The 22,442-nt window shown below is 32.3% G+C and overlaps 1 protein-coding gene across 4 annotated transcripts; it reads left to right on the top strand.

The window, feature by feature from the left end:
* The first annotated feature begins 1,550 nt into the window (after positions 1 to 1,550).
* Positions 1,551 to 22,366, top strand: Son (Son RNA binding protein). 4 transcript variants are annotated; one of them, XR_015838233.1, is made up of 14 exons: positions 1,551 to 2,712; positions 3,580 to 3,702; positions 5,563 to 5,670; positions 5,857 to 6,035; positions 6,679 to 6,857; positions 7,673 to 7,869; positions 8,806 to 8,915; positions 9,670 to 9,749; positions 12,445 to 12,555; positions 13,485 to 13,598; positions 19,056 to 19,163; positions 20,438 to 20,605; positions 21,280 to 21,450; positions 21,564 to 22,366. XR_015838233.1 is itself a non-coding variant. In XM_088267133.1 (13 exons), exons 1-13 carry the CDS (start codon positions 1,775 to 1,777, stop codon positions 21,675 to 21,677), a joined length of 2,592 nt encoding a protein of 863 aa, XP_088123259.1. In that variant the 5' UTR covers positions 1,551 to 1,774; the 3' UTR covers positions 21,678 to 22,366. The 4 variants fall into 4 exon arrangements, 1 of the variants encoding a protein (XP_088123259.1); XR_015838235.1 differs by lacking the exons at positions 21,280 to 21,450; positions 21,564 to 22,366 and adding an exon at positions 15,931 to 15,952 and having other exon boundaries at positions 20,438 to 20,575; XM_088267133.1 differs by lacking the exon at positions 19,056 to 19,163.
* Positions 22,367 to 22,442: the final 76 nt, after the last annotated feature.

Genomic DNA, 22,442 nt, shown 5'->3' with positions numbered 1-22,442 from the left:
CTCCCGAGTTCGATTCAAAATAAATATAAGTAGTTTTTTCATTATTTTTTCTTATGTTTTTATATTCATATTTTTAATGTTATGAATTTCCTTGCTTTAAGCTTTGGTACCTAGTTATAAATATAGATAGATAAAACCAACAATTTTTGACAATTCTTGAGGAATCTGATTCTGAAGAAGGCTTGTCTGATGACGATGATGTGGATGAAGAGGACCACGTGAGTATTTGAAGCCAGCTAAGAGTTACGGAACAGGAGTGCTCAGACAGATCTGCTTCAAGAACACAAGCTAACGTCAGTTGGAACCTTGCATAAAAACAAAATAAAAATCCCTTCTGAATCCACATAACGCTGAAGTGTTTTCATCCCGATTTGGCTTTTCAAGAAGATATTACTCTTGTTTCTCATATCTCCAATCAAAAAGTAAAGTGGTTTTACTGACGTTTGCACCACGATGATTATATTGACGATTCAATTGGAGAAAAACGAAAACCTGAAATTAACACCTACTACGACTCAAACACATATGGGGTGGACGTCGCTGATGAACTTATCACTACATATGACGTGAGCCGAGATGACCTTTTACCATCTTTTACGCCATGTTGAACCTTTCTGGCATTAATGGTCCTATAATACACATATAATAACCAATAATAAGCCAATGGAAAGATAAGGTCTTGCGATCGTCAGTAATCATTTGAAAAACCACCGAAAATTGAATCGCTTGCCACGAGAAATGCGTAAAAGAATCAAGAAAGTTTACTGGTGCATCACCTGAAGAGCCTCCTGCTAAAATACCTAATGTTCGCAAAAGATGCCAAGTATGCCCTGCACATAGAGATCGTAAAACGAAACACAATGTTGAGGTTGTGACAAATATATTTGCCCAAAAGATTATATTTTAGTGAATTAAAGTAGTGAAACTGTAAGGGATCTCAATTTTGTTAATTTTGTTTGAATATAAAAGTAAACGTTTAAATATTGGGGATAAATGTTCTATAATATTTTTTTATTATTCCTAAAGGTGGAGACTGACCGGAGCATTTTGTCGTAACGTAACACGTTACGATGCGAGCATTCAGGCAGTCAGTACACCAAGCTAAGCGCTCCATCCATAGTTTCAGATGTTCGGTGATGCTCGCCGCGAGCGATGTTACTACTTTACGTTGCGACGAAATGCTCCAGTCAGTCTCCAACTTAAGATTAGAGTGTAAATATACATTATAATAACAAAGATGAATATGAATCAATTCAATAATACATGAAAATGCCGTACATTTTACACATGGGTTATATTGATCCACCTCAACATACCTGTAACAAATTCATTATACAATGACGCCGGGTTAACAAATAAAATAATTCAATTGTCATTGAGTGGGACAAATATGATTTTAGCTAGTGGAGGAAATTTGCGAGAATTTATCTTCGCCAAGAATTGGTAAATTAGCAATAAATCAAGAATAAGTACTTTTCAACATAGAACATAAATAGTCTATTCCGAATTTTGTAAATAGTCTATGCTTTTCTTTCGGTGGTTACAATTTTAATCTGTGATTTTTTTTCGCGTTGAATATCAATGTCAGTGATTATTGTGAAGGCTTAATTATAATTTCAATTATTATGCCGGTCGGTGGGTGTTTTGTGTTATACTAAACGTTTTCCACGAGAAAACAATGTCAGCTAACGCATTCTGTTTTATTTCGCAACATTGTTTAATTGTAGTGTGTTGACATCAAATAAAAATCTGAACACAATTTGTCGTCTTAGACATGGCGAAAGTTTCTGAAAACCTTACCAAATGCCAATTTAAAAAAGGAAAGATCGCAATGCCGCCCTTAAAGTCTTCTACAGAAATATTATCCGAACTCTTCGGTCAGTTCAACGCTAAACCTCCCGAAATTTCTGAATGTAATACTTACGAGAAAAAGGTAAAAAAGAAAAAGAAACACAAGGAAAAGAAAAAGAAAAAATCCGCAAAGCGCGGCAGAAGTAGTTCTGACGACAGTCGTAGCAGTGATTCCGAGCCTCCAAAAAAGAAATCCAAAAAGAGCAAAAGAAAAAAACACAAGAAAAGATCGAAAAGTAGTGATTCCGAAAATGATTATATTGATAAGAAAATTCGCTCTTACAGCCCGGATACGCCTGTTCCGATAAAAAGTGGTACCCCTGAAATTGTCCGAAAAATTCAAATTGATAGAATATTGACTCCGGAAATTGACAACTCTTTAACTCTAGTAAACAATGATGCATTAAAAAAACAATTATTTACCGACTTACCGGTTATAAGACCTGATATAAAACCTGATATATTGAGTCTAAGTAAAATGGATAATATTCCAATACCCACAACGCCCGATATATCTCAAATAAAGTTACCTGACGAACTATCGGCAAAAGCAGATAACAAAGCCCCGGACGGTTGTGACAAAAATAAATCTGGAGTGAATAAAATTCAAATAAAGAGTTTAAAGTTTAGTTCCGTGTTTGAAGCAAATGTGAAACAAGCGGAAGAGGAGGCGAGGAAGAAGGCCGAGAGGTATGAGGATGGCGAGCTGTCATCGGATTCTTCTAGTTTGAGTTCCATGAAGGCTCCAAGTGATCAGGATTCGGAGCCAGACATTAATCCTGTTTCGGATCTCAGAGCAAAGCTGAACATATTAGCCCGGCATTCAGAAACTGATACTACTGCATTAAAAACGTCTAGAAGGTATATTGTTTTCTGCATTATTTTTCAATCACTTTACATAAAGTTTAATATTCACCAATTCTACCCATGATTGACAACCACACTACTCAAATTTTAAAAGAGAGAAAGAAGACAAATGAATCACAAATAATTTTGTGATTCATTTGTTTTCTTTCTCTCTTTCAAAATTTTATTTTTGTACATATGTCAAAATGTAATAATTTTATTTTTAATGTAATAATTTATTTTAATAAATGATGGAATGATTATTCTGAAACCGGTAGTCACGAATAAGTGTTTATAAAAGTGGTATTACACAAAGTGAAGGATGAGTGATAAGGAGAGTGTTATATTACCATACCACAAAGTAAACAATGCTTTTAATTTACAAAAAAACGTTGAAAATCACTATCAATTTCTTATATTTGACTTATTTTTTCATAGTTTGGAAAAAAACTTTTAATCAAGGTTTCACCGTATTCGGTTTTGAGATTTGCAGAAAATTCTAAACTAACTAACTAACCATTACGCTGCTTTACCGCAGGGGTAGGCTGAGAGAAAAGAACGCCCACCACTCTGTCTTTGCAAACATTCTTCGCCTCTTCCACGTTCATGCATCTCCTCATACCCGCCGATTATTATGACTCCTAACCTGATCGCTTTCAAGTATTTGGCATACCTGATCGTGCCAAGTTTTTCTTGGTCTTCCTCTCTTTGTTATTAAATTTTTTCTTTGCTCTATTTAAGACAGCCTTGTGTAAATTAGTAAATAATGTGACATTTAATAAAATTATGAAACGTTTTCTGATGTTACAAAATGAATAATTAACTTATAAATAAAAAATATACTTGCCTTTTGATTTTCATAGTTTTATTTTATTTTTTCAGCGACAAGCATCATTCACATCCTAGCAAATCTTCAGAAGGAAGATCCAAAGAAAGCCACAGCCGGTCCAAGAAACAATCTCGCAGCAGATCAAAAGCTAGATCGAGAAGTAGATCACGCAAACGGTAATCATATTTCCGTTTATAAATAGCATTATATAATATTAAAGGTGTCTCAACTTGATATGAAACATGTATCGTTCTTCCCTTTTTTATGAAAGAAGATAGAAGTGTGAGCATCCCAGGGCTTACAACCTGGCATTTGGCTGGCTTAACCGATCACTTTATACACTTGTGTAACGTTTACCATTCTGCCCATTAATGAACATTCATAAAAAAATGGAAAAACGATGTATATTTCATATCAACTTGAAACACCTTTAACCTTTCCAGGAGTATGGTCGTATATATACGACCAATACAAAACATGATTTATGATGTGATTTTTATCAAAACATGTTTAAAACATGATTTATGTCAAAATTGCCAATGTTGCGATAAATCATGTTTACTGGTGTAAATTTTTTTTTTTATTCAAGAAAATATGTTGCTTATAGCTAGCATGTCAAACTCGCGGCACACAGGCCGCACGCGGCCCGCGAGTATTATTTTGCGGCCCGCGGATACCCGCTGTAATATTTTTCATTTTTTTAAATTCTTCAATGAAATAATTTTTTTGTACGGGAGCATATGATATTCTTTTACAAAATCATTAAGTTGGATCTATTGTACCTCATGTGACTGTCTTTGGTGATAAATTATTCACTTAAAGTTTTATAAAAATGAAAACGAGATTTTATAGTTTTTTGATGCGGCCCGCCGGCGTACCCAAAATGCCTTAAGCGGCCCTTGATGCCTTTTGAGTTTGACACCTCTGGCTTATAGCATCGACTATGATATAAATTAAATTATAAAGGGTAAAAAAATATTTAAAAAAAAAACTCACTCCTGGACAAATTAAAATTAACATCTCATCCTTAGGATGAATACTCCAGTGTCTGATATATTAAATAATATTAACCTTTTAACCGCGTTAACTTTGTTCCTAAGAGACGCCCGTGCGCCGTTTTTTAAATGATTACTTTTATCATGTATTTAATTACGAAACGATTTATTTTCCTAAACAAAAATGTTCAATGGGATTCATTGTGCCTTTTCGGTACTCTATAATACACTCGTGTCACATTATTCTTGAAATATATCGTAATATAAACAAATAAGATAAATAAATCAAAGCACGCATCGTGTGTCACTCTAACCCACTGGCGATGCGTAGCGTCGAGAGTGAGACAGATATAGGGCATGATTATGGCGCGGACTAATTACCGACCGCAAGAAAAATCAGGGATCTGTTCTTTTATTTATCCTTGTGATGTTACAAATTATTAGTCAGATATTTCAACAGATGTCATAAGGCCAAGGATTGACGTATTATTTTATCCAAAGTTCCACACCCTGAAAAAAATCCCTCTAAGTTAAACTGAGGTTCGAAACTTGGAGCAATGTAAAAACACAAACGCTTATGTCAGCCGCGTATGGGGCATGTTTTGTTAAAACACATACGGTTATGCGAGCCGCGTGGATCCGGTTAATATTAGAATTATAGAAGTAAGACATTGTTAATTTGTATAATAGTGATCATGTCTTTAAGAACAGTGTCCCTCGATGGTTGCTTCTCGTTGGAAGTAAAGGGCAAGGTAGAAAGTGAATTAATTAAAGTCCTGGTAAAATTATTTTATTGTAAAACCTTTATACTGGAAATTGTTATTGTATCTATTGTATGTAATGTATATAATCTAATAATTAAAAAAAAAAACAAATAATAAAAATTAAAATTGTAATAACATGTAAGTATTTCGGCTCAACACAGGCCATGCCTAAAGAGCCGTAATACATATAGTAAAAAAAAAGTATGTTTCTATGAAATAAATAAATAAATAATTTCATTAATATATTAATATCGTTAAAATGTATTTATATTTAAAGGACTCGTAGCAGATCTGGATCACACAGTCGTACCCATAGGAGGTCAACAAGTAGATCACGACATCGCCATGCCAGAAGTGGCAGACATCGCCACGATGACGACAAGAGGTAAAACAGTCTTTGATTATGATGATGTAGCAAAAGCTCAAAATTGGAAATAAATGTTAATCCCTCTAACATCATTTTCATGCAAAACTTTAGGTTATCTGATCATCGTGCCTACTCACGATAGAATAATAATTAACATGTTCTAATATGAGCAAAAATCTAAGTTGTTTGTATAATTACTTTCAGAGCAAGCCGGTCAGAATATAGAAGGAAAAAGGAGAGTCGGTTTGAGATAGATAAGAAGCGGTTGCTGGAAATAGCCAGGAAGAATGCTATCAGCATGTTGCAGAACGGGGCCCTCCCCGCCGCCGTGTCTCTGGGTCCTCTGGCGCAGCAGAAGGTCATATCGGCAATAAAATCTGGAGGTAGGCCATTTTATTTACATTTCCCCTGTCAATTGAAGATGTTTCTATTGTCAGTCTGTGTTTTGTAAGTGTCAACATTTCAAGCAACTTTCTCTAACCCCTTATCCGCACCCAATGGTGCATAGGGCACTGAATCATATGGAAGCAATTTTATCTTGATCGTTAATTATATGAAGGCAAGGTGATCACTCCTGCCTTTCAGGGACCAGTCCAGAGTATGTAATATTAAATAAATATTAGAATGTAAAATCACTAATATTATTTCTCGCCCCCTCTGGGAATCGAACCCGGGACCTCCAGCACGGTAGCTAAACACACTGACCCTTACACCACGGAGACGGACAACTTTAATAAGTATCATAAATATATTTCTTATAATATTGATTTGTCTGCTCCGTAGTGTGATGGTCAGCATGCTCGGCTACCGTGCTGGAGGTCCCGGGTTCGATTCCCAGGGGAGTCAAATAAATATAAGTGATTTATTCACTCTAATATTTATTCGTTATTATCCTGGCACGGTATCTAAATACGCAAACCATTTCACCACGGAGGCGGACATGTAATCAAAAGGATATAATAATTTTGTCCATAGATAATCTTTGATGTAATTGTTTGATAATCTCTCTATTTTATATTTTTGCAGGAAAATCAGTGGATGAATTGACCGACTTTTGTAAAAATTTGTCCAAACAAGAGGCATTGGGAGAACTTTCTTCGGTGTCGGAGGATTCCGATAATAGCGAAATCCACGATTCGGAAATAAAAGCTTTTCACCACCCTTTCTTGGTTAAAGATAAAGCTCCTATTGTTTTAAATATTAAGGTGAGTTAAAAAGTACAATAATAAAATTTAAACATCTAAATATTTTTCCCGCTCCTTAGTGTAATGGTCAGCATGCTCGGCTACCGTTCTACAGGTCCCGGGTTCCATTCCTAGGGGGGGACCAAATAAATATTAGTGATTTTTTCACACTAGTATTTATTCAATATTACCCTGGACTGATACCTGAAGCGGATGGCTGATCACCTTTTCTTCATGTGTTAACGATCATGATAACACTGTGTTTATATGATGCAGAGCCCTATACACCATTGAGGTGCGGATAAGAGTTTTAAAAAGTATTTTCATTATGCATTGTTACCAACCAACATTATAACAGAACATGTCGACGTGCCCTACGTAAAGTGCTCTACATTTTTGTCAATTTTGAGATATTTGGTATACGTTATCAACTGACCGTTATCTACAAATATAAATAAACCAAAAAAAATTATAAAATAAATTACGCCTAGATTTCAGGCGTATAAGACGCTATCTACATCGAATTTTCGAAATGAACTGAACTCCTAAAACGCTAACTACTTAATTTTGACAAAGCATAAAGTTTTTAAATGATTTAACACATTTTTTTATCGTGTTTTTAATGTATAATACATACTAGTTTAGAATTTCTGATAAAACTGTTAACTAATAAAAAAAAATACGTTGAAAAAATCTTCTAGGCTCTCTCCTGTAAAGTAACAGATTTGCAGATAGACTACTTTACGTAGGGGCCGTCGATGTAATGTAGGAAAATGAAAAAAATTTACTAATAAAGTGAAATAAAGTTTGGTTTTTGAATTCGATGTGATTTTTAGGGGGGAACTGCTTTACCAACACAGTCTTTCCAAGAGAAAACGATGGAACAATCTAAAGTTTTACGACTGCAGTTTCCTGTGTCTTCGGGCAGTCAGCATCGGGGAGCAGAGGGGGAGTGGAGGCCCGTGTCGCCCACCGCCCTCCCTCCATTACCCAAACATGTCCCCAATCCGCCACTTATCAAATCTACTAAACCGTGAGTGCAATATATTTTAGTTTAATGATGCCATCTCCTTGTACATACCCGCCGATTATTCCGACTCTTGACTTGACCACTTTCGAGTATATGAAATTCTTAGTCTTGCCAAGTTTCCCTAGGTCTTCCTCTGCTCCTGTTTCCAAATAAATTCGCTTCATAAATTTATTTTACTTTTCTTTCTTTACTCGTTTAATTCACATATCTGGACCATTTCAACACACCTTTCTTAATTTTATGGACAATGCGTTTCTCAGCCTTACATTTTTTCCTTATTTCACAAAAATTAATTGCAATTGAAATTTTTATGAATTTCATTTAGCATTTATGATTTTTAGGATTTCTACATTGTTTTCATTGCATTTTTGTGTTAATTATTATATGGTTAGCGAACACAAAACAAATATTATCTTTAAACATAATTTATATTAATATTTTTTATAATGATTAAAGAAAACACTTCGTTTTTTACCACTTGAGTTTTATTATAGACTACATGTTTCAGAAGTTAAACTTCCATACATTCTCCTTATTTATAGAACAATTTTATATTTTATATTTTAGTTATTATACAGACCTGAATGATGGAAGTTTAACTTCTGAAACATGTAGTCTATAATAAAACTCAAGTGGTAAAAAACGAAGTGTTTTCTTTAATCATTGTAACATGTCTTACCACAAAGTTAATGCCGAAACAATAAATAAAATATTTTTTATAATACCCTACGGATGAGATGTCAATTTTAATGTCCGAATCTGAAACCCTGGAATGCTCAGACTTCCATCTTCTTTCGTAACAAAGGGAAGAACGATGCATGTTTCATATCAAGTTGAGATACCTTTAATAATTCATGTTTTCTGATTTTAGTTTTGAATTTTCAAGAAGTCATACCTATGTAAAAACTTCCACAGTCACAGTTCAATTTTGATTTTCAGGCCATTACCGGGTAGTAGTGCTCCTTTGGCCATTTGTGCTCCTCCGGAACCCCCTGCTGTTGTTCCAATACCAAACCAGTATACAGCACCAATTTTATCACCTCCAAATGGTAAGAACTCATAAAATAAATATACACATACAATTTTTTTCATCAACCCTGACCCTTATTAGTATACTAATTTAGGTCGTTTACTTATCACTAGTAACCACAAACTCAATTTCGATCTGTACAATATTTTTGGCATCTCGCGCTCTACCAAAAATAAGCTAATAAAACGCTTATAAGTGTCTCCTACTCTATACCAACAGTATGTAAAATGTGTTTTTTTAGCGTTTCATTTTTTTCGTTAACCCTGACCCTTATAAGTATACTAATTTAGGTCGTTTACTAATCACTAGGAACCACAAACTCAATTCCGATCTGTACAATGTTTTTTTGGCATTTCGCGCTCTACCAAAAGTTAGCTAATAGAACGCTTATAAGTGTTTCCTACTCTCTACTAACAGTATGTAAAAGATGCTCTTTAGCGTTTCCCGCCAACAGTGTGTTAATGGCACTTTTATAAAACATTTTGTAGAAGCGACAGGCGTCGTGGCGTAGTTGGGTAGACGCTCGACTGCGAAACTGGCGTCGCGGGTTTGATTCCCGCCAATTGCAAAATGAATCCAAGAAAGATTTATTTTCAATTGTTCTGGGTGTTTGTGATGTATTTTTCACATTTACCTTCCCTATTCTTACTATTCTACCTGCAGACAAGCATTTAAAATAAACGCTTTGCGGGTTATTCCTTAAAAATATATATATTTGATTTGTTATATTTTTTCTATTATTCATAATTACATTATGGTGTTTTATTTTTCAGTCCCGGGCATGGTGCAGCCTATTATTGTTCCTGCTGTACCTCCTGGTCCTCAAGTCTTCCCCTCTGAATCCGACAATTCAGTAAGTTCTTATACCTGGAAGAATGTGTGCTCTACTGCTATACATTCCCCTAAGATGCACATATCGCTGGTTAAATGCCAAAGGGCCAAACGCAAAAAAAACTCTTTATTCCAAAAATGGTATCTAAATCATCAACATTTTCATATTCGAAAAAGATACCCATAATTCTAAATGGACATTTCTAATGCTAGAATTATAAGTGTCTTTTTCAAAGATGAAAATGTTGACGATTTAGATATGTATAATTTTCTGAAAATCTCAATTTTAATGAAAAATGGATGCAAAAATATTTATTGTTTACTTATAATACCTACTGTGTATGCGTTTTTTTTTACATTTTTGATGCAAATTTAAAACAACAAAAAAAACAATTGTTGGGTAATACAGTATCTACTCAATGAATTAGGGCCACCCATTATTTTTTTGAATACTCTGAAATCTTTTGGATTATTATATTTATTTTACTTAAATACTTTAAGTTTTCTATTGACATCTAATATCATGTATATTACCTTCAATAATATGTAAAATATACCTGGATTATTTAAGCCTTTACAAAATTTCAAACCCTTTTTCTGAGAAAGGTCCCTAATTAGCACAGGTAGACAGATAGTTGAAAGTTCAAAAAATAGTCCTATCTCATTTATTACTGAAGTTTCTTGAGGTCTGGTTGTTGTTTTGTTCAGAGAGGTTATATAGTTATCATGTCTTGTGAAAAAAACTTAATTTTTAATTTTAGTTCATAAAGTATAATTTTTTTTTGTAAACACAAGTGTTTTTTTTGAATAGGACAAAATGGGAAAAAGTAAAGACATTTCTGAGGAAAAAAAGTCTAGTGTTATAGTGCTATTGAAATTAGGAATACTAATCTAATAGAGAAATTTCAAAAAAAGAAAACGTTCCTCGTCAAACAGTGGACAGAATTTCAAAATCAATAAAAAATCAGTCACCCGCCACCAGCAATCGTCGAAAGAACTGTCGTAGGATTAGAAAAACAACACCGAGGACTGATCGAAAAATCGTTCAAAGTGCCTTAGAAAACCGTAGTGCATCAGCAAAAACATTAAAAATAAAATTGGAAGAAGAGGGTATAAATATATCGGTATCAACACTGAGGCGACGTCTTTACGAAGTAAATCTGAAATGCAGGCGCCCTGTAAAAGTACCAAAATTGACACCACGAATGAAAGCGGATCGATTAAAATGGGCCAGGCTACATCGAAATTACTCGGTAGATGATTGTATAAAGGTATTTATTTAAATTGAAGTTTCAACATATCATTTTAGTAAATAAACTTATATATTTGAATTAAACTTAAATTTTCATTATTTTTCAGGTCATCTTTAGTGATGAGTGCCGGTTAGAAGCCGTGACAGAGAGCCGTCGATTCGTCAGGAGAACACCAATGAAACGTTACAATGAGGCCTGTGTGGTAAAAGTTATCAAACACCCCCCTGCAACAATGATATGGTCATGTATTATTAACAATTTACCTGGGCCGTTGTTTTTCGTGGAAGGAACAATGAACCAAAATTCCTATAAGCAGGTCCTCGAACGAATTTTATTGCCCTTCTACCATACACTCGACCCAACAGAAGGTCCATACACCTTCATGCAGGATGGGGCACCTTGCCACCGGGCTAAATTAATAATAAAATTTTTGTCTAACAAAAATCTGCCTTTGCTCTCCTGGCCTGGAAATTCTCCGGACCTTAATCCTATAGAAAACGTATGGAGCATATTAAAAAATAAGGTATACTCATTTCCAAATCCGACAGTGGACTGTCTAAAAAAAATATTCAAAAAATTTGGTCAGAAGACGAAGAAATAAAAAACATGATAAAACAGTGCATTTTAAGTATGCCAAAAAGAATTGAGGCAGTTATTTCTGCCAAAGGTGGAAATACTAAATACTAACTATATTTATATGAAAATATATGCATAATTTAAGCGTAATAAAGTGTTCATGTGTAAATAAAATTCAATGTTGTTTTATTCAAGGTTTTCTCTGAGTTATTCCTGTTTGAATTGAGAAATTGCGCGAAATTCTGCGTGGCCCTAATTCATTGAGTAGATACTGTACATATATCCAAAATTAAACACTGTTATTCGATTGAATTCTACTTTTATTTACGTATATAATATGTGATGCGTTTCGTCTTGTTAAGACATTATCAAACACTGACCTTTTAGTTATATTACCTAACAATTCAATATGGAATTCTTATCATTGGTAAAAATGGTAAACCATTGTCTTGAACTATATGCATATGACAGTATAGATCATTTCCATTCATACATGGTTTTTCAATTTTGTCAACGGTTAATTTCCATACATTATTTGAACGAATCCACTGTACTGCAATAATGTACACAAGCCTTCCCTCAATGTTTATGCATTATCTATAAAAACCTTTTAAAATTGAAATCTGTAAATGGATGAATTTTAAAAAAAATGTCTGCACAAACTTCTAAATTCCGTTTTGGTAATTTATGGAAAACAGGCATGCCTTTAAAAAACGTAATTATTTGTGCATGCACATTTTTGTGTTTTTAAAACTTAAATTTTGCGCAACATTATCTTAGTATTCTGTTTTAAAATTGTAAGGTGTGTATCAGAAACGTGAAATATCGACTATATATATGAAACATATTACCTTCTTCTGATTTTCTTATAATTTATTTTCTTTTCAGTCCATCGATATTGGATCCATTGTCTCTCAAAGGTTGACGGCGATAAGAAAACTGCAGCAGAATCCAAATGACGTCAGTGCAATCAGTCAAATGTATCAAGTGAATAAAGAGGTATGGATTGATAATATTTTAATTTTATTACACTCAAACACCACACCATTTTTAACTAAAATATTTTAGAGTGTAATCTTTGTTAAGAAATTCTGGGTTTGTCTCCACTTCGGAGTTATTTATATTGATATCTCAACATAGACGAAGAAGAATATGAAATTCTTGACATTAACAAGGCTTGCCACCTATCGTAGGCTAGTTAAAGTGATCACTGTATACATAGGTAGCATTCACCATTCTATCCATGATTGATAACCACACTACTATGTTGAGATGTCGAAAAAATATTTGATATAAACAATAAAGTATTTAGACACACATAAAATATTGAGAATTTCGTTTTGTTTAATGTTTCAATGGATACATGTGATTATTGGCTAATAAATTAATATGAAAAATCACAGGACTATCGGTAGCATTCTTATTGAAATATGTAGAGAAATAAGGGATATATGAAGGTTTAAACTTAAGATATTTTTATAAAACGAAATACGTGTGTTCGCATACATCATAAAATTTCCGTCATCGAACGCTTTATGACATCATATGGTTTATTGTCTAAAGTTTATAGAGCTGTAATAGTAGTAGTGTGGATTGTTTACACTACCATTTGTGGTGGGGGGGGGGGTGGGAGGTTGGACCATAGACATCAACAAATAGAGCCGTCAATAATTTAGCAATGTTACCAATATTAAAATAACTCCATCGTTTCTGTGACGTCATTCAATGCCAAGTTACGCAAATAACGTTTTTTCGAAGGCAAATTTTCCAAAAGAAAATGATGAATGTAAATATTAATTATATCGACTAAACACAAAATGAGTCTAATACAATCCTTTATAGGTTGAGTATGTTAAATTAGAAATTCCTCCCGTCTGACAAACATCCATTGCCATTCAATAATACAAGCATGTGTGTTTTTCTGACAGATGTCTAAATGGGCGCAGTCAAAGCAGGAACCGGGTCAGTTTACTGGCAGTACCGGAGCACAGATCCTCACACCCAGAGAGCTAGCTAGCGGGTACCAAGCTTGGGCTAAAAGGGTAAGTTCCTGTATTTTTCACCCTGATTATTCCATAAATAATTGTATTCTATAAATTCTGATTTCAATAGTAAAAAAATTATCATTGGCCCTAATAACTAATATATGTACATATTTTATATGCGTAAATTTGAATTGTATTAATTTTTTTGCATAATAAAATTACAATATTCATTCATTCATGTCGAAATTACATATATGTAAGTAGTATCATAATATGTAGTTTATGTATTAATATCACATATTTACTTAAAATTTGGATACTTGAATATTTCAATTCATAGTTTGTACTAAGCACATAAATTTACTATCCGTACAATGAATTTTTTTACTATTTTTATTGTGTGTTCATAAGATAACTCCCATATTTGTTTTTTGTTGTTATGTCATGTACATATATGAATTTCACTATATGTTTATCGAAAAAATAAATTACACAAACATTTACAAAACAAAAAAACTAAATAAGATTTCAATCCATGAAAAAAGTGTATATTTTTAATCCATTGATTTAAAACATTAGTTTTGTAATAATTGCTAACAATAAAAATAAATTAATTTCAAAACATTGTCTTAAAATAGCTTGCGTTATGGAAGAAAGGACAATTTTTATTCTCGAGTTTTTACTGTAAATTTATCTTTTTCATTTGGAGTTTTTATCTCGCCTATGAAATAATGCAAACCACGAAAATAAGCTTAGGAATTTTAGATTAGCTCTTTTTAATAGAGCATTTTTTTAAATTGTCCTTATCTGTAGACTGAATTTTGTCATACGGCTATGTTATTTTTATTAAATTCAACATGATTTGCATATAAGAATATTTAAATACAACTTGTATTGTATTATGGATATTAAATCATTGAACCTAACTGATATCATTCTTGACTTTATTCAAACAATTTTCTTTAAAAAAACTTAATTTACCTAAAAAAAAAAACTTTATTTGGGATACTTTTAGTTCCCTGTTTACAGTATTTAAATTTGTAAGAAATGTGACTCTTATTTTAACCGTATTTAGTGAAAACTATTCTTACCAATTGAATGACCAAATGTCTATTACATTCAAATCCATAATCATCACAATGCCGGAAGGAATTAATTGACAATTTAAGTTCTTAAAAAATGCTGTAAGATATTCAATAAAAAATATATGTAGCGAATCTGAATCTGAATCTGTAATCAGAAGAAGAAAACAAAAGATGTCATTTGATATCTGGCAGAGAAGATTGTTTGCCAAAAAAATGCATGATAAACATGCATTGTTATCCACTCTAATGTGAAGTGGTTGGCTAATTTTTTTAGCATACTGGAAGTTCTGGGTTTGATTACCGAGGGAGTATATAGTATAGAGCACGGGTAACAAGTGAATATTGAGTGGCCCCTTGCCACTGTATGTATACATACAGTGATAAATAAAAAAAAATAGGAAGTGATAAATTTGATATTTCATTGAGCTTTTTATAATTCCCAGAAGTGAGGAAAGAAGAGGTGGGTCCCAAGATTGGAAATTTTTGTTAGATCGGTCGGAGCCCAGACAATTTGGGGAAACTATGGGAGAGTATAAATAGATAATTTTTCACCCTGGACGGAATGTGAGCCGAAGATTTTTTCATGTTTTCGGCTATCAAACTTCAATTAACATCACTTTTCACTGCTAATATAATAAATTTAGTTGATAATTTATGAAGTATTTTTTTTTTGTATTCCAAATTGTTCATTTTTACATGTGTATTGACTACACAGCGCCGGAACGTTTGGATTTTTTTGGCACAATAAGGGGAAGGTTACATCCAATGTATTACTTTTTCGTTTTTTTTGTACTTGTTGTTAAATAAAAGTCAATTTAGATCAACTTGGGCTTTGCTTGTATCTGTTAATTGTATTATTTTTTATAATTTATATGTAATATATGTTATTAATGACAATTTTAAAATTATTATTTAATATTGTTATTATAATAATAAATATTATTTTATTAAACGCTTCATTATGAACAAAAACCCACCATTTCTTTGTATCAGAGTTTAAATCTTACGCATGACAATTTCATTATTTTGTTATTATTATTCTTTTTTGTATAATAATAATTTTCATTCTGAAGTAGGTATATTATAATATCTATGAAATAATGGCTAATTATTTTTAAATAAAGTAAATAGCAATGCACTTTTTTTTAATTAAAATAAATTCTGCAAATGTTCAAATTGATGTTTTGAACTTATTTGTGTTTAAATAATTTAAATACATTTTTTAGCTGAAATATGATTCAATCCCTGGTACAAAAATGGTGTGCTATTTGTTAATGATGACACAAAACTTACTTTTCTTTCAGCTGGATATTCTCAGACTTATCGGTCAGTTTCAAGAGGATGACTCCTGCTCCTGAAATATTTCGTTTTCTAATTGTCCTTAAACATCCAACAAATTCTCTTCAAAAGTTCAGACTTGACTCCAAATCCACAATTCATATCAAATGTATCTATAGTGAATTCAAATAGGAAGAATTTAAGTAAACAAATCATATTTTAAATGATATGTCAAATTTTACTTCCCGATAAATCTCATAAAATTAATTAATTTGAATACAATAACTTTCTAATAATTAAAATATAACGCTGTTTTAAAATCACTATATTTATGGTGATTTTGAAACAAAGTTATATTTTGATTATAAAATGGAAAATCACAAAGTTATTGCTTAAAATATAAACTATACAATAACTTTCATTCCAAAGATAGAAATTTTTAATATGCGTGTTGAATGTTAAGGAAAATATCCTTAACCTCCAATAATCTTAGTCCACCGAAATTACCAAGATAATTTTATGATTGATATCTCAACATAGATGAAGAATATGGAAATCTGGACATTTACGAGGCTTACTACCTGTCATAGACTGGTTTAAGTGATCACTTTATACACATGTGACATTCACTATTCTACTCATGATTGACAACCGCATTACTTAAATTTCGGAAGTTACATTTATGCTAAAATTGAAAATTTCTTATGCATGCTACTTTGTAGGCATCATCTATGGTTAAATTAAAAATGAAAACACTTGTTTTATACCTTCTGAGTTTTATGTTTTATTACGACTAGTTTCGGACCTACAGACGCTTCCATCTACAGGTATAAATATAAACTTAATAATATAAACTAATAACTTAGTAATATAACCTATAACTAAATTAAACTCTTACATTCTCAGACACTCAGATTTCCATATTCTTCTTCATTTACATTGAGATGTTAAAAAATCTAAAAAATAACCCCTAAGTGGAGAAAACCCAGATTTGTGAACAAGTATTTGGACACACTCAAAATCTTAACTTAACTCATCCATGGTTGAAATTATGATTAGTAAGTTTTAAAAAAATAGCATAAAAAGAATTTCATAAAATACATGTAAGATTCTTCCCGAATTATTTTATATACTAGGTAATATTAACAAAATGACTTTAAATTTTGGTTAACCCTATATTTTGACAGACCTTTTTATATTTATTCACAATACTAAAAATAAAATATAATATATAAACCCAGAACTTGTGAGTGTAAGAACACACTGAGTAAAGATTTGCATATATTCATATATTGCACCAAAAATACGATGACATTTAAGGTACGTTGTTTGCCGTACATTTACGGCAGTGCACTCACCTGGGTCAGTTTGGTGCCTGCTGCACAAATTGGGCAGCTTACGTCCGAGCAAGGTTGGCGCCTTCCGCACACGTACGCCATTACTGAAAGGGTGAGATGCGAGCGTAAATCAGGTTGTGACTTGCTTACTTCAATGGGTAGAATTTGATATTGAATGGCATGGATATATAGAACCACTGTCGTGGTAGATATAAGGCTTTATCTGTTTTATTTTCCAGTTTATTGGAGTTAACTCTGAACTTATAAGAAAATGGAATAAGGTCAACTACAAAACACAGAGGTCTAGACAAAATTTGATCATTTTTATTATACGGAATCACATTTTGTCTGGTATCTCTAAGAGACATTTTTTTATGCCCAAATTTCTTATAGAAATTTAAATTTAATAAAATTTGAACAGATAGTCTTAAAGAATACATCTCTGTACACATATTTGAGATTTATATTCATAACCCTCAAATTATTTTTGTTTCTGGTATTATTTCTTCTGTTCTGACTTGTTTTTGACTATGTATCTATCTGAATTCATTCATAAGTAAGATTCATACCTTTTTGGGCATCTAAAAATGTATCTTGCAAAATCATATTTTATGTTTGTCTCTTTCCAAATATTAATATCCTAATCGGATGCTAAACTGTGAACCTTCAAAGTATTCTGACAAATGTTCAGGTGTTCTTTGCAAAAGATGCGTATTCATTTCCTTATCAAATAAGAATCTATTTTAAAATTTTTAATTTGTCCTGGTTAGTTGTGTGTAATTATTTTTTTAAACTTATTGATTGAGTTATATTACTCATATGACATTCCCTCTTGTTTCAATCAATATTAAAAATTAATTATATCATTCTCATAAGGAAGTTAATATATATCTTTTACTCGGTATATTATTAGAAAAGTTTATTTTGGTATAGTTTTGGCACCAAACCGTACATTTCTATAATTTTGTAATATTTGGCATATGGAGAGTTGTTTGTCAATGTGTATACGATAAGACTTTGCTATAAAAAAGCTTAGATGAATAAGTCCAATAGCAATGTTGCTGCCATGTATTCTCAATTTTTGTTTGTACATTAAGCTTTTTATTCTAAAGAAACATTTTTAAAAGTTCAACAAAATCATTGTGATACAGATACAATGCGCCAAATAATAAAACTTCTTTTATAACTGACCACTGAACGCTTTCGCCTAGTAAGGCATCTTTGCAATGGTAACTGGTATACACTAATTATTGGTGAAATACTGATACAATAATTATGGCGGTAGAAGTAAAATATAGTAAAAATTTAACATTTAAGGTGTTTACTTATTAGTGAAATGGTGTACCCATTAACATTTGTTCAAAGAACTGAGAGCAAAAACTATGTGTAAATTTGTATGCTGCTTCACAATACATAATAAAATATGTAATCATTTATGAACACTATTGGTGTTCCCTTTGAAATTTTTACTTCTTCTTACTTTTATCAGAATCATTTTACATATTAGTATATAAGCAATAATTTTTGTATACCAGTTACCATTCTGAAGGTGCCTTTTCAGGCGAAAAGGCTCAGTGATATGGCAATTAAATCCGATGAGAAGTGGATAAATCTGCGTTGAAATACCCGGATCACTTCAATAACCTCCGAAACAATCAATAAGCAACATTCATAATATTTTTGATCGTTCTGTGGGCATTTCGGATGTCACATTGTTTGCCGACAAGCTTTTTAAGGAACGAGAATGAAATGTTGTTTGCTGTTTGTTTCCGCCTCGGTCAGAAAGACAAAGCACACCTGAATATTTGTTACAGGCGTATTTCAGTGACAGGCTACATTTACCTTCACGAGTTGGGGGTAATGTTTGGTTAGGTGATTGCACTGACACTCGGGTGCTTCCGAGCTGGAGACTACTGTGGTAGGTGAGTTCCAGTGTTGCGATAGCTTTGTCCCTTCCCTCTTCAACCCTCATCTTCTCCCCTTACTCGGGACAAAGCTGGCAACATTGGTTTGAAAACGGATATTTTACTTTTTGTTGTCGGACCAAAAACTAATAGGCAAATGCTAGAATCATGTTCTTGTACCGATGATTATTGCAAAAATTGCTTATTGTAAATTAAGTGTCAAGAATCGAGAAAGTATTAACAACAATATTATGTGTTTCAAACTTTAGGATACTGCATTCATCCCTCAGTTATGTAATTTTAAAAAAATCTTTATGTTATTTATATTCACACAACCGTGTGTCTCTTTCAGTTTAAAGTAATTTAACATTGAAAGGCAGCAGTATGAACAATATCACTACATCACATTTACCAATGATTTTGTAATAATTTCTTACTTTCACTAACAATTTTAAGAAAAAAATTACTGCCCGAATTGAGGGATTGATGTAATATCTTTATTTCTTCTTTATTATATGTGTTATTTAAACTCAGTATTAAATGTTTCTAAAGATTATTGTGTAGTTTTCACCATCAAGTATATTATTGCATCAAAGATCTCTATGTTATGTCGTATTTGTGTCGTTCAAAACAGGTATTTTGAATCATGAACCCTTTTCCATTAAATATAAACCATTCATCACCATGTATCTAAATAATTTCAGAAGTAATTAAACAATACCCATTGTTTATCTCTGCGGTTGGCAAAATCTGAAATCCCCCTTTATTTTTTTTATGTTGGATGCTAAAATTAGAATAAACAATGTCATGAATAATTGCAGATGGATTAAAAAGTTAAATATTGTTTAAAATTTACATGTTTAGGGAAAGTAATGCAATTTAGTATTTTCATCAATATTTATTTTAACATGAACTATTTACAAATGATATATTAAAAAATAAGAATTATTTTCTTACTCTTATCCATACCTAATCGTACATACTAATTGAAGGCAAGGTGATCAGTTCTTTTTTATAATAACAATAGCCTGCAATACAAAAATGATAAGTTTTTACTCTCATACTCACAGTTAAATCTTTCTCCTTAAAAAGTCTTGGCTCCTCATTAATGATTCCTTACTTATATAAATATAAACCGCATTTATCCTTCAGTTTTGCCTATTTCTTTTTTTGTAAGCGATTTGCCGTAGATAACCGTGGACATATCAGGTTTTGTAATCGTAACACAGAGTCGTGTGCTAGGAATTTGCCGGGGTCAAAATGAGCTGATGGATTATTGGTTGTCAATATAGGACCAACTTCAGACCGCGGCTCCCGTGAGTGGAGGGATGGGAATGCACCTGCTGCAGAAGATGGGATGGAAGCCCGGAGAAGGACTCGGCAAGGAGAAGAACGGATCCCTGACTCCTCTCTTGCTGGAGGTCAAGCTGGACACCAAAGGACTGGTGGCCAAGGAAGAGGTATGATTTTTTACCCATAGATCAATTTTGAGACAGAGCACTTTTAACCCTTGATTACTAAACTATACCATGAGTGACGTTATTACTAAACATTTGAAAATACAACAAAGAAATAAATAAGGTAATCAAAAACATTGATTATTGCAGAAGTAATTCTTAGGGTTTAAGGACAATTACAGTGCTAGGGGACCATTTACTATTCTACCCTAACTAAATATTCTTGCTACTTGATTTTTACAATATTTGTAAATTTATTCAATACCCAAGCAATCATTTACACTTGAGAAAGAGGAGACATCTTTGGAGATTCTTGTGACGGAAATAGCAATGATCTTATATTATTATAACAACATTTTTCCAAATGTTTTTGTGTACATTACGAGATACTAGGTTTTTTTTGGTTTTATTATGTAAAATATTTATATGTAAAGCCAAAAACAACAGAATTTTTTTATTCATCAGCATAACAAACTCGGAGCTGTAACCCTATTAAATGAAGGATATCAAATTTTTAGGGGAAAAAATGTATATTGTTATCTGTATTGACTATCGAAGAATAGTACGAATAGCAGAGATTTTATCAGCACTGCGTATTTATCACAAAATGGGAGGACTTACTTCCTCCTAGTTCCTCAATTTACCCTTTTCTTTAAATCATTGTTCCTGATTTCTAGTCTAAACAACGGATTAACACACGTCGTGGTGCTGCTACCATAAAAACTCTGGCTGGGAAGCATCCGGTTTCCCTTCTCGGGGAATTTTGCTCCAAGAGAAAATTGGGAGTTCCTTCTTACACACTCTGCTTCGAGTGTGGACCGGATCACAAAAAGAACTTCTTATTTAAGGTAATAAAAAGAACTTCTTATTTAAGGTAATATTATATAATAATTTCTCCAGTTCAAAATGCAAAATTAATGTATTTAATATTTTGTGTAAACCAATATTTTTTTCTCTTTAGGTGACTGTCAACGGAATAGAATATCAGCCGAATGTTGCCAGCGCTAATAAAAAACAAGCAAAGGCCGATGCAGCACAACTTTGTTTACAAAAGTTAGGTCTTTTACCCAACTGAATTTTTGTTTTTGGTTCATTGTTGTACATATTTTTCAAAATACATTAAAGTATAAATAAGTCACATATAAAGAATATAATATTATAATTTGAATAGTGATAGGGACTTCAGACAGTTGAAACCAAGACAGATTTCAAATAATTTATTTATTTTGTATAACCTCTATTCGAAGCACCTACTTTTCAGTTTATAACTTACAACTTTGCTCTGAATCACTTTGTGATTTTGTGTTAATCGATACTTTAAGAATACATGTGTACATATAGGATTATGATCTTTATATTATTGCCAGCTACAAGCAAGTGTGCCTTTGTAATGTAGTGGTGAGTGCGCTTAGCTACCGTACTGGAGGTCTCTGATTCAATTTCCAGGGAGGATAAATAATGTGATTTTTCACTCTTATATTAATTTAATGATACCTGGAGCCTTGGTTTCATTCGATTAGAAATCAAGATAATACAACATTGATAAAACGCAGTGCCCTATGTACCATCGAGTGCAGATAATGGTTAGATAAAGAGAATATGTGTATGTGCAGTAGTAGAGATGCCTGATTTGAATGTATGTACAGTTTAAATATAATTTCTTATCCGAATAGTCAATTTTTGAGAAATTAGTTTAAAAGGGTTTTAAGTGGTATTACACAAAGAGAATTATAACAGAGTGTTATATTACCATACAACAAAGTTAATTTTTTTTTTTGGTTTTAAAAATTTACACATTTGAGAGTTCAATACACTATAGAATTAATGGCAATGTGTAAAC

The sequence above is a fragment of the Brachycentrus maculatus genome, unplaced genomic scaffold, assembly GCF_059751285.1.
Source record: "Brachycentrus maculatus isolate JH-2025_06_01 unplaced genomic scaffold, ASM5975128v1 h1tg000284l, whole genome shotgun sequence".
NCBI classification, from domain to species: Eukaryota; Metazoa; Arthropoda; class Insecta; order Trichoptera; family Brachycentridae; genus Brachycentrus; species Brachycentrus maculatus.
Note: the sequence above shows the minus strand (reverse complement) of the source record. Positions and strands in the feature narration are given on the sequence as shown.